Below are 13,264 nucleotides of genomic sequence, written 5' to 3'. Positions count from 1 at the left end.
TTCAGCAGTGTTTAGTAGTTTTCACATCACTTGGCTAATAACAGAGATATTCACATAGGTGGCAGCTCTGTGACTGAGGAAAAAGAACCAATGACAAGTGAAAAATAGGGGCTGGACCGAAAACAGGGCCCAGGTGGGTGGCTGCCCCAAGCTCGCCCCCCACCCCCCGCCCCTGCCCGCTGCAGCCTAGCCAATTAAAAATAAAAGATAAAAAATAATTAAATTCTGGTGGGTGCATGGATATTTGTTACACCATTCTCTACTTTTCTGCAAGTCTGCAATAGTTCATCATTTTAAAAGCAGTAAGACTAACAAAAGTTGATTATTAGACATGCACATATAAAATTATAGGGTAGATGTCATGTATAAGCATAAAGAGAGGTTTAAAATTAAATATCTCGGAGTATCTCCTCTATAAATAGATATGGTCTATCCTTTTTTCCTAAGAAATAAGAGATATTCCCATTCCACTTTATGTTTTAGGGCCTGGGGGCTTTTTGGTATGCTTTCCAATCCTTACTCTGGTTTTCCAGTTTGGAAATGATCAGAACAATACTGACTTGATAATATTTCAATTATCCCCATGCTTTCAAAGGTGAGGTGTGCTCTCATTGGTGCCACAGTAGCTGCAGCTAAGATCTTAATTCTGAGACTGTGGTTATTTAGCCACCAGTAGTCACTTCAGAAATGTTAAGTTTCTAACCCAAACGTGAGACTTTCTGACATTCTTCGTGTTTCACTTCTGTAAAGACGATGAAGATCTCAACCAGGAGACCATTTTAATTAGGAATGAATGAGTCATTTGGCCATATCTGCAGTGTCTCAAATAGTTTTACAAATGACTATTTCTTCACATTTAGGACCACAGATTCAATGTTAATATTACGTATTGACCTCTTTCATTTAAACATTTCCAAGAAGAACACTATTCATTTTCCAACTCTGCAGAGTTTACTTATGAACATGACAATGGAAAATAATTCATGATAGCCTTGGGACTTGGAACAGATCTCATGCAAATTTGTTTTATGTTCTTCTTGTTATGGAGAGCTAGAAAACTGAGGATACTTTGATTTTTCTAAAATTTTCATTAGTGTTTATGCCAGCCTCTGGACTCATGGCAGAGAAAAATATCGGTTATATTTGACAGATGAAAGCAAAGGCCAAATATAATGTTTCAAGTATCTGCCTAATGGGAAGGTGAAGATTCAAAGTTGAGAGTATCCAAAACTCGCATCAGAAAACTTCAGAAACTTCCTATAAATATAGATAATGATTAGACAGTTTGGTGTCCACCAGTCAGCCTGGCTAATCTTAACAATCTCAGATCAAACATCACCTACTCAGAACTGTCCCTGGCTTCCTCAATCTCAAGCAAGTGTCCCCAGAACCCCTGACTCTTTTCTCATAACTCTCTGTAGCTTTTCCCCAAAGTGTCTGTCACAACATGTTACTCAATATCTGCCTGTATGTGTACTCATTTGGTGTCAGTCTTCATGCACCACAAGCTACACTAGGGCAGAGTCCAGCCCTGTTTTGATCACTGCTCTATGTCCAGCAACCAGAACTGAGGAAGCGTTCAGTCCGTGTTGTTGAATTAATGAATGAACACTTCTGCTCTCTAAAATTGAATTCCCTTCCAAGTCCTTTCCTTCCTCTTCCTTGTCAAGCAGCACAATATAATTTGAGAATGGCTATCGTGAGCAAGAGAACTCTTCCTCCTTTCTTTAACGTCCTAAGGAAACCCTTGATTTAGTCAAGGGTTTAGCAAATGATTTAGTCTCTCTGGACCCCAGGGAAAGGCATGTGGAGAGGAGTGGACACACTGTACCAGACCTATCTAAAGAGAGGGGCTTTCAAGGTCCCATGCAGATGTGAGATGTTGCTCTATGAATTGTGACAAATACAATCAGAGAGTATGACGTTCTTCCTCTAGGACACACTATCCTGACACTGCTGGGTTGATGCCAGATATTGGGATGCAGTGAAAAGAGCAGGGCCAGGAGTCAGACCTCCTGGGTTTGAATTTGTCTTTCAAAGCATGTGACCTTGGGCACATTACTTAGCCTCTCTGTGCCTCAGTTTCCTGATATATAAAATGCAAATATTAACTTGACCTCTACCATCGTTGTTGGGAGAGTTACATGTAATAATACACGAAAAGCATGTAGATCACCTGCAGCCTTGGCACAAGGGAGCGTTCGATAAGTCAAGTGTATCATTGATACAGTAAATGAGAACAAAGTATTCCCACGGGAACAGTTCTCCTAAAAAGCAGAAATATTAATGTCATCAAAATGCTTGTCAACACACCCTCAAAGACAGCAAAAAAGTAAATGGAGCAGCTTACTGCTTTTTGAGGTAGTTTCATTAGATCTCCTTTGACTGATCATGACTCTCTGGACAAGGGGCATTGGAAGACAGTTGAATGGGGCACCTGTGCATATGCAGATAAATCCCTTGAGATGAGTACATCCCCTACCTGGACCAGCTGCAGCAGGTAATGTAGCACGTCATCGTCTTCCAAGCTCTCCAGTTTCTGAACTGCAATGGCTCTTACGTTTTCATCCGAAAAGTTGCAGTCTAGGAGTTGCATTGTTAATCCAACATCCAAAGCACTTTGATCCCAGACCTCCCTTCTGGCTAACAGTTGATATGTTTTGGCCACAATTTCTTGCTGTCCCCATTTCACTGAGCTAAAGAGCTTAGGATACGCTTTGGGATCCTTCAGACTTTCGTATCTGAAATGCCAGAGCAGCTCTTTGTCTTCGGCTGTGAGAGGGTTAAGTGGATCAGTGGCTATGATCGCCTCTAGTTGCTTCCGAAGCTGATTGGGCATTTCTGCTCGAACCCGGTCCCCTTCCGGGTCAGGGGTGGGCTGATGCTTAGGCAAGGCTATGGGGTGACAGTAATTGTCCAGAAGAATGGAGATGGACATTGAGTTCTCCTTGTCCGGGTTGGTGGCAGACGTGAGCTTGTCAGCATTGAAGCTGCCTTGGTCTTCCGCCTTGCCGGATAACTGCCACATGTGGAGCACGTACTCCCCGTGGCGCAGGAGGAACCGGTGGTCTATCAGCAGCAGGTTCACGTAATACAGAAGCTGAGCTTTGCCTCTGGACTCGGGACTGGGAGTCTCCGCAGAGGCCTTACCAGACAGAGCTGGAGCTTTGCCGCAGTAGATCTGGAGGTTAAGCAGATGCCTCTGGACTCGGGACTGGGAGTCTCCGCAGAGGCCTTACCAGACAGAGCTGGAGCTTTGCCGCAGTAGATCTGGAGGTTCAGCAGAGCCCCTTTGGGTAAGTCTTTGATCTTGATACTGAACTCAAGCCACACATTCCAGAGCACCTCCTCCATGAAGGGTTTGGGGCTGGTTCTCCTTTGGCAAAGGACTTGCTGCCCATACTGGATGTTTGCCTCCACAAAAACCGTGAGGTCCGCGTTCCGGGGCAGGACAGGGATATCAATGCCTCTGATTTTTACCCTGAACTTGCGGTCACAGTCCCACAGGGACACGGTGAACACACTCTCGTGGTCCTTCCCATGGATGGTCAGCTGCTCATGGTAGCCGGTGACTCCTGTGCAGTCGTCCACCAGTGGCCACTCTTCCTTCCTCACCTCGTCCAGGGCTGGGTCCGGCGGAGTGTCAAGCACCAGGTGAATCTCTTCCCCGTTCTTGAGGCACTGCCTCACCCACTGGAAGTTTCTGATGGGCGTCTCACCCACCAGGTACTCGTCCCGGCCACAGACGCGCAGCACAAAGTCCTGCTCGTCCTGGCTCTCAGGGATATCCATCAGGGACTTCTTCTTGGCCATCTTGGTAAAGAAGCTCTGGAGGATGGTGCCCGGGGTGTCATCGGCCGAGACCTTGATGGTCTGGCTGGTGGTGCTGCGATGAATGACAATGAAGATGTAGTTGTTGGTGACTTTCTTCAGCAGGTACTCGGGGAGGGGCTTGGACGTCACCCAGGGGTGCATGGCGTAGAGCTTGGTGTCGCGGCCGGCCACCTCGGCCATGCGCGGGGTCACCAGGCGGCGGCGCGTGAACTCCAGCTCGTCGTCGTGCACGTTGCTGACGTCGGTGACGTCGTAGCCAATGAGGGCCGTGAGCTGGCGCTGGAAGGCCAGCGTCTCCTCCGAGGGCGCGAGCCTCTGCACCACGTGGATCTGCCCGGGGCTCCGGTGCAGCACCTTCCAGTAGCGCAGGCAGTCCAGGGTCTGCACCACCTGGTACTTGTCGTAGATCTCGTACCACTGCCCCTTCTTCTGGTAGAGCAGGAGGAAGTGGTCGGGGCTGAGCCGGTGGTAGAAGTCGCGGGCCACGCTGGTCTCCAGCGCGCGCAGCCACACCTGGGCCTTCATCTGCTCCACGTTGCCGTGGCCAGCCACGTGCAGCAGCGCCGTTTCGGGGGTCTTGGTGTTGCGCTGGCTGGTGGGTAGCACAAACTCAATGGGGATGAGCTCCATGGAGGACAGGCTGGCCGCCACGCTGCGCGGCTTCATCCTCCGGCGCCTGCGGCGGTTGTCCTCTCTCAGCACCACGTGCTGTTCATGGTTCTCCAGCTCCATGCCCTCTGCGACCTGGGAGCAGAGAAACAGAGGGCTCGGTCACAGGGCAGGCACTTGCCCTTTATGTTTTCCCGCGAGCTGGCAGAAAGAGAAGGTGTAGACGAATGACAAGGACGTGCGCACGAGGATACCGGGGCTTTGGAGTCGGGGCCCAGGAATCCTGGCCCCCAACACTTAGAATCTGGGGGATGAGCTCTTTAAATAATCTCTGAGCCTGTTTCCTATCTGTCAAATGGGGTTAGCAATACCTCAGAGGGGTAAGTAAGGTGACAGTTAAATAAGGTAATATATTTGTTGAGTATGGGCCGTGGGTAGATGGGGATTCATTAATCATTCTCTCTGCTTTCATTTTGTTTGAAAATTGAATTTTAAAAGAGAGAGGTAAAGCACTGATCTAGCACTGTGTCTGACCTCCTGTAATAGTTCTAAGTGGTAATTGTTGTTAAGCATACTGAAGTGCATGGATGAGTCAGATTATCCAGTTAAAGGATCATGTCCTGGTTTACAAGGTGCAATGTGAGGTGCTGAAAACCCCCCTCTGAAAAGAGGCCTTTGACTTATTTCCTCTTCGTTTAGTCTCATTTGTCTCCTAGGGGACCCAGACACCTTACCCAACTGGCCTCTCAGTCCCTTTTCAAACTTTCTGGATCAGGTATCTGCTCCCTAGTCAACTTCCTGTCTTTGTTTTCTTTTCATTTTTTTCTTTCTTGTTAGGAGAGGTAGTCATTTCATTGATAAAACTCAGAAAGATCAGAATTGGTGAAGTTGCACTCAAGAACATTTGCAGATATTTAAAACTGTGAATCATGAAACGTGTAAGCATCGTGGCTGTCACTGCTCCGTTAGGGCAGTATCTTAGGGGAGTCCCCAGGGCTGTACTCTCCAAATATGGACATTCAGGTAATTTTAACTTTGTACCAGTTCACCCCATCTGCCTCTGGAGAAGCCTCAGGATGGAAGGAAGGACCTGCTTTTGGGCCCCAATCGATTACTTAACTTCTTTTTGCTCTAGTATTTTCATCTCTATAACGAGAATTCACCAATTTATTCTCAACAATTTATCCACTGTACCTTCACAAAGCGTTTAAGTATAAATGTGACTTATTGCAGTAAGAAACTCTTCAAATAATGATTGAAATGCTAAACATCTTAAAATTGAGATATGAATAAGGTATTTTGACTTTACTATTTAGTATCCTTTAATATTTTGTAAGATGCTCTAAATAAGAATCAACTAGTGAAACAAAAATTAATGTTTCAGAAAATATTATTTACTTCTTAAAGGACTAATGTTAGTGACACTCATATGTACTTATTTCCTTAAGAAATAGTGGAGCATTTGACACATACCAGAAAGGAGAGTTTGATTAAAGGGTAAGAAAGGCAGGTTTCATTAGATCCAAACTTCTGTACTCGGCTTAAACTTACTTTTAAAGTCAGTAGTCCCTCTCTTAAAATATTATGAAGTTGCACTTAGTAAATACATGAAATCAACTGTCCCAAAGGATTGGCTCTTACAGCTTAAGACCTTCACTATTTGCTCTTTTGCTACTTTACAGAATAACAAAGAAGAGAACTGTAAGTTATGTGAATATTGGCACTAACTTGAAATAAAATAGGTCCAAATTTAGGCAACATGCAAATACACAGCAATCACTTCTGCCTCCACGACATCAAATAGACTTACAAGATACGAGGTGCAGAAGAAAACTGGCTGACTCAATACTCACTGCTTTCCTTCATGGTTGAGGCTGTGAAGCTTTCTCCTTTTACGAGAAGATGTTAGAAACACTGTTCAGGACACTAATCATGAAGAGTGCACTTGTAAGAACGTGAAGGCTGCTGACACAGGCCCCCGTGCCCTCCCTCTTCCTCCCAAACAAAAGCAAAAAAGGACCGATGCACCTGCAAAGCTATTGCCGGAACATTGTGGATATCCACACACACGGGTTGGACTAGACAATGCAACAGACATTCAGTGGCAGTATCATCAGATGAACGACAACAGTTCCAGTTAAAAATCTTCTGGCTGAGAAGGAAGTGTCACTATTCCGAGTCAGACCCAACAAAGGGCAAAAAATAGAAGGAAGCAATACCTGATAAAGCAGCGGACGTGATGATGTTGAAGGATCATTTGTTTAATTTCTGAAAACAAAACAAATTCAAACCTACCCAGTGTGCTTCTAAACTCTTCCGCTTTTCTGGGTCTCCCTTCATATCCAGATGCAGAGGAAGTGTTGCAGTTACCAGGAAGGAAGTTTTAACCAAGTTGATTATACGTGTGATTGCTCATTTAAAAAGTGTCAGAAATGCATTTCCTGTTAAAGCACACACAGAGAGCCAGCACGAACGTGAGCTAAGTTGACTATATATTTTTTACTCTTTGAACTAATTTTGTAAAAAGTGTGAGAGTGGAAATGAATTAAAATGATGTAGAGCTAAACCAAAAATACATTCATGAGACACAAACACACAAAATGGGGGCTTCCCTGGTAGCGCAGTGGTTCAGAGTCCGTCTGCCGATGCAGGGGACACGGGTTCCTGCCCCGGTCCGGGAAGATCCCACGTGCCGCGGAGCGGCTGGACCCGTGAGCCATGGCTGCTGAGCCTGTGCTCCGCAGCGGGAGAGGCCACAGCAGTGAGAGACCCGCGTACCGCAGAAAAAAACCAAAAAACCAAAAAAACACACCAAATGTTTTTCTGGCTAGTTCTCAGTAGAAGGAAAGGCCTCATAGCCACAATATTAGAGAAACAGGCTGGTGGGAAGATTTTTACTTATATATTTATTTTTAAAAAACATCTTTATTGGAGTATAATTGCTTTACAATGTTGTGTTAGTCTCTGCTGTATAACAAAGTGAATCAGCTATATGTATACATATATCCCCATATCCCCTCCCTCTTGCGTCTCCCTCCCTCCCACCCTCCCTAACCCACCCCGCTAGGTGGTCACAAAGCACCGAGCTGATTCCCCATGTGATGCAGCTGCTCCCCACTAGCTATCTGTTTTACACTTGGTAGTGTATATATGTCCATGCCACTCTCTCACTTCATCCCAGCTTACCCTTCCCCACCCCGTGACCTCAAGTCCATTCTCTACGTCTGCGTCTTTATTCCTGTCCTGCCCCAGGTTCATCAAAACCTTTTATTTTTTTTTACATTCCATATATGTGTCAGCGTACGGTATTTGTTTTTCTCTTTCTGACTTACTTCACTCTGTATGACAGACTCTAGGTCCATCCACCTCACCACAAATAACTCAATTTCATTTCTTTTTATGTCTGAGTAATATTCCATTGTATATATGTGCCACATCTTCTTTATCCATTCATCTGCTGATGGACACTTGGGTTGCTTCCATGTCCTGGCTATTGTAAATAGTGCTGCAGTGAACACTGTGGTACATGACTCTTTTTGAATTATGGTTTTCTCAGGATATATGCCCAGTAGTGGGATTGCTGGGTTGTATGGTAGTTCTATTTTTAGTCTTTTAAGGAACCTCCATACTGTTCTCCATAGTGGCTGTATCAGTTTACATTCCCACCAACAGTGCAAGAGGGTTCCCTTTTACCCACACCCTCTCTAGCATTTATTGTTTCTAGATTTTTTAATGATGGCCATTCTGACTGGTGTGAGGTAATACCTCTTTGTAGCTTTGATTTGCATTTCTCTAATGATTAGTGATGTTGAACATACTTTCATGTGTTTGTTGGCAATCTGTATATCTTCTTGGAGAAATGTCTATTTAGATCTTCTGCCCAAATTTGGATTTGTTTGTTTGTTTGTTTGTTTGATATTGAGCTGCATGAGCTGCTTGTATATTTTGGAGATGAATCCTTTGTCAGTTGCTTCGTCTGCACCTATTTTCTCCCATTCTGAGGGTTGTCTTTTCATCTTGTTTATGGTTTCCTTTGCTGTGCAAAAGCTTTTACATTTCATTAGGTCCCATTTGTTTGTTTCGATTTCCATTTCTCTAGGAGGTGGGTCAAAAAGGATCTTGCTGTGATTTATGTCATAGAGTGTTCTGCCTATGTTTTCCCACTATGTTTTATAGTGTCTGGCCTTACAATTAGGTCTCTAATCCATTTTGAGTTTATTTTTGTGTATAGTGTTAGGGAGTGATCTAATTTCATTCTTTTACATGTAGCTGTCCCGTTTTCCCAGCACCACTTATTGAAGAGGCTGTCTTTTCTCCATTGTATATTCTTGCCTCCTTTATCAAAGATAAGGTGACCTGACGCACGGCTGGGTGGGGCTCATCATGGTGGTAGAGAACCAGCACCCCAAGTCTTACCTGCACGTGCAATGCGACTGCTCAGACAGCTTCAACGTGGTGTCCACGCGTGGCAGCCTGTGCACCCAGGACAGTGTGCCGGCTTCTCCATCACCCACCGCCTGGTGCACTGCAAGGCGGCCCAGGCCTCCCTCAGTGACTGGACAGCCTCCAAGGGCAACCACAGCCCCCATTCACACCCGAGGTCGCTGGCCTGCATGGGCCCTGGCCGCTGTGACCACCCTGCCTGCCCTCATACGCACTTTACGAGGGAGACCCCAACACAGGATGCTTGAACCAGAATCTCAGGATCCCCACCCCGAGAGTGCCAGTGGCATGGCGCAGCTTCTCCTGGGCCTTCTTTCCTGCCCCTCCCTCCTACCCAGGGCCTCATAGCCACCAAGCAGAATACCTCGAAGCGTCCTCTAGCTCGAAGGAGCTGTGTGCCAGCTCCTTTGACCAGCCCACCTTGAGGTCTGGCTCAGACTGCCAGGGCCAAGGTGAGGTTGCCCCTTCCCCGTGGGCCTGGGGCCTCCTGTCTGGCTGAGACAGCCAAGAGCTCCATTCACAAAACCAAATCTGGGGGGTCAGAGGCCAGGACCCTGGGGTGAGCAGGGACCACCCCCGCACCTTGTGGGGTCAGGCCAGGACCCCAGGTGAGAGCAGAGACAATCCCTTTTTGGGGGGGGTGTCAGAGGCCAGGACCCCAGGATGAGAGCAAGGACCACCCTCTTGTGAAGGTCAGCAGCCAGAACTCCAGGTGAGAACAGGGACCACCCCCTTTGTGGGGCACGAGGTCAGGAGCCTTTTCTCCCCAGTTTTCCCCTAGGTCCCATCTCCCCACAAGCCCTCATAAGGCAAGCAGGGGTTCCTGGAGTCCCAGAAGTGTCCCAGGAGGCAGGTGCCTGGCGACCATGAGCTCAAGCAGGGGTGGGGAGGGACACTGTGCTATTCCTGGAGCGCCAGCCAGGATCGAAGCCATGCCCCAGGCTGGGGTTGCGGCAGCGGGTCAGGTGGACCTGAGCCCAGGCCCAGCCCTGTGCTTGGTGAGGGGGTTTGTCCTCAGCACCACCTGACCTCTGCTGGGAGGAACAGAGTCTGGGAGAACTCCTTGGCCAGCCCTGTCCAGGCACATGCAGGGTGTAGCCCCTCCCAGCCCTGCCTCACCTCAGAAGCCCAGTGTCCTCCCTGTGGCTGCTCAGCCTTGAGTTCTGTGTCTGCCCCAGGATGACTGAGGCCGGCTTCCTGGGCCACCTGGCCTCACTGCCCTGCAGCCCCTAGGCAGCAGGTGGCCAAGTCTATGGCCTCTTGCTTCCCATGGGGCTTGCAGAGGGGTGGGTTTACACCTGGAGAAGCACCCAAGGGCACTAGACTCCCCTTTGGGCCTCCTTTATATTCCTCCTTCTACTCTGAGCTGTGAGTATTTTTAACCCTGTACATACGGCAGCTCTTCTGACACAGAGGCTATTTTATCAATTGTCAGTACCATCCCTGTAGGATGATTCTCCATGGGTGTTTCCAGACTCAGGCTCCAATGGACCAGATAAAAATGTTTTGTTTTGTTAAAAAAAAAAAAAAAAAAAGGTGACCGAATGTGCGTGGGTTTATCTCTTGGCTTTCTATCTTGTTCCATTGACTGTATTTCTGTTTTTGTGCCAGTACCATACTGTCTTGATTACTGTAGTTTTGTAGTGTAGTCTGAAGTCAGGGAGCGTGATTCCTCCAGCTCCGTTTTTCTTGCTCAAGATTGCTTTGGCTCTTTGGGGTCTTTTGTGTTTCCATACAAATTGTGAAATTTTTTGTTCTAGTTCTGTGAAAAATGCCACTGGTAGTTTGATAGGGATTGCATTGAATCTGTAGATTGCTTTGGGTAGTATAGTCATTTTCATAGTGTTGATTCTTCCAATCCAAGAACATGGTATATCTCTCCATCTGTTTGTATCATCTTTAATTTCTTTCATCAGTGTCTTACAGTTTTCTGCACACAGATCGTTTGTCTCCTTAGGTAGGTTTATTCCTAGGTATTTTATTCGTTTAGTTGCAGTGGTAAATGGGAGTGTTTCCTTAATTTCTCTTTCAGACGTTTCATCATTAGTGTTTAGGAATGCAAGAGATTTCTGTGCATTAATTTTGTATCCTGCTACTTTACCAAATTCATTGATTAGCTCTAGGAGTTTTCTGGTAGCCTCTTTAGGATTCTCTGTGTATAGTATCATGTCATCTGCAAACAGTGACAGTTTTACTTCTTCTATTCTGATTTGGATTCCTTTTATTTTCTTTTCTTCTCTGATTGCTGTGGCTAAATCTTCCAAAACTATGTTGAATAATAGTGGTGAGAGTGGACAACCTTGTCTTGTTCCTGATCTTAGTGGAAATGCTTTCAGTTTTTCACCATTGAGAACGATGTTGGCTGTGGGTTTGTCATATATGGCCTTTATAATGTTGAGGTAAATTCCCTCTATGCCTACTTTCTGCAGGGTTTTTATCATAAATGGGTGTTGGCGGTACGCGGGCCCCTCACTGTTGCGGCCTCTCCCATTGCGGAGCAACAGGCTCCGGACACCGGGCTCCGGACGCGCAGGCTCAGCGACCATGGCTCACGGGCCCAGCCGCTCTGCGCGGCACGTGGGATCTTCCCGGACCGGGGCACGAACCCATGTCCCCTGCATCGGCAGGCAGACTCCCAACCACTGCGCCACCAGGGAAGCCCCTGTATGATCCTTTTAATGTGCTCTTAGATTCTGTTTGCTACTGTTTTGTTGAGGATTTTTGCATCTATGTTCATCAGTGATATTGGCCTGTAGTTTTCTTTCTTTGTGACATCTTTGTCTGGTTTTGGTATCAGGGTGATGGTGGCCTCTTAGAATCAGTTTGGGAGTGTTCCTCCTTCTGCTGTATTTTGGAAGAGTTTGAGAAGGATAGGTGTTAGCTCTTTTCTAAATGTTTGATAGAGTTCACCTGTGAAGCCATCTGGTCCTTGGCTTTTGTTTGTTGGAAGATTTTTAATCACAGTCTCAACTTCAGTGCTTGTGATTGGTCTGTTCCTATTTTCTCTTTCTTCCTGGTTCAGTCTCAGAAGGTTGTGCTTTTCTAAGAATTTGTCCATTTCTTCCAGGTTGTCCATTTTATTGGCATATAGTTGCTTGTAGTAATCTCTCATGATGCTTTGTATTTCTGCAGTGTCAGTTGTTACTTCTCCTTTTTCATTTCTAATTATGGTCATTTGAGTCTTCTCCCTTTTTTTCTTGATGAGTCAAGAAAATCAATTTTGTTTATCTTCTTAAAGAACCAGCCTTTAATTTTATTGATCTTTGCTATTGTTTCCCTCATTTCATTTTCATTTATTTCCTATCTCATCTTTATGATTTCTTTCCTTCTGCTAACACTGGGAATTTTTTTGTTATTGTTCTTTCTCTAATTGCTTTAGGGGTAAGGTTAGGTTGTTTGAGAGTTTCCTTGTTTCTTGAGGTAGGATTGTATTGCTGTAAACTTCCCTTTTAGAACTGTTTTTGCTGCATCCCATAGGTTTTGGGTCGTTGTGTTTTCTTTGTCATTTGTTTGTAGGTATTTTTTGATTTCCTCTTTGATTTCTTCAGTGATCTCTTGGTTATTTAGTAGCATATTGTTTAGCCTCCATGTGTTTATATTTTTTACAGGGTTTTTTTTTTTCCTGTAATTGATATCTAGTCTTATAGAGTTGTGGTTGGAAAAGATTCTTGATACGACTTCAATTTTCTTAAATTTACTGAGGCTTGATTTGTGACCCAAGATATGATCTACCCTGGAGAATGTTCGATGAGCACTTGAGAAGAAAGTGTATTCTGTTGTTTTTGGATGGAATGTCCTATAAATATCAGTTAAGTCCATCTTGTTTAATTTGTCATTTAAAGCTTGTGTTTCCTTATTTATTTTCATTTTGAATGATCTGTCCATTGGTGAAAGTGGGGTGTTAAAGTGCCCTACTATTATTGTGTTACTGTCGATTTGCCCTTTTATGGCTGTTAACATTTGCCTTATGTATTGAGGTGCTCCTACGTTGCGTGCATAAATATTTACAATTGTTATATCTTCTTCTTGGATTGATCCCTTGATCAATATGTAGTGTCCTTCTTTGTCTCTTGTAACAGTCTTTGTTTTAAAGTCTATTTTGTCTGACATGAGAATTGCTACTACAGCTTTCTTTTGATTTCCATCCCCTCACTTTCAGTCTGTATGTGTCCCTAGGTCTGAAGTGGGTCTCTTGTAGGCAGCATATATATGGGTCTTGGTTTTATATCCATTCAGCCAGTCTATGTCTTTTGGTTGGGGCATTTAATCCATTTACATTTAAGGTAGTTATTGATATATAGTTCCTATTACCATTTTCTTAATTGTTTGGGGTTTGTTTTTGTAGGTCTTTTCCTTCTCTTGTGTTTCTTGCCTAGAG

General features: G+C 45.3%; 1 protein-coding gene across 1 annotated transcript in view; it reads right to left on the bottom strand.

The window, feature by feature from the left end:
- The window catches only part of PIK3CG (phosphatidylinositol-4,5-bisphosphate 3-kinase catalytic subunit gamma), a 34,899-nt gene extending 28,094 nt beyond the window's left edge, over positions 1-6,805 (bottom strand). The window contains 3 exon segments of the mRNA XM_007453337.1: positions 2,483-3,145; positions 3,235-4,578; positions 6,739-6,805. Of these exon segments, the coding sequence (XP_007453399.1) occupies positions 2,483-3,145; positions 3,235-4,578; positions 6,739-6,783 (2,052 nt within the window). The 5' untranslated portion in view covers positions 6,784-6,805.
- Between the last annotated feature and the right edge of the window lie 6,459 nt (positions 6,806-13,264).

The sequence above is a fragment of the Lipotes vexillifer genome, unplaced genomic scaffold (assembly GCF_000442215.2).
Source record: "Lipotes vexillifer unplaced genomic scaffold, Lipotes_vexillifer_v1.1 scaffold192, whole genome shotgun sequence".
NCBI lineage: Eukaryota > Metazoa > Chordata > Mammalia > Artiodactyla > Lipotidae > Lipotes > Lipotes vexillifer.
Note: the sequence above shows the minus strand (reverse complement) of the source record. Positions and strands in the feature narration are given on the sequence as shown.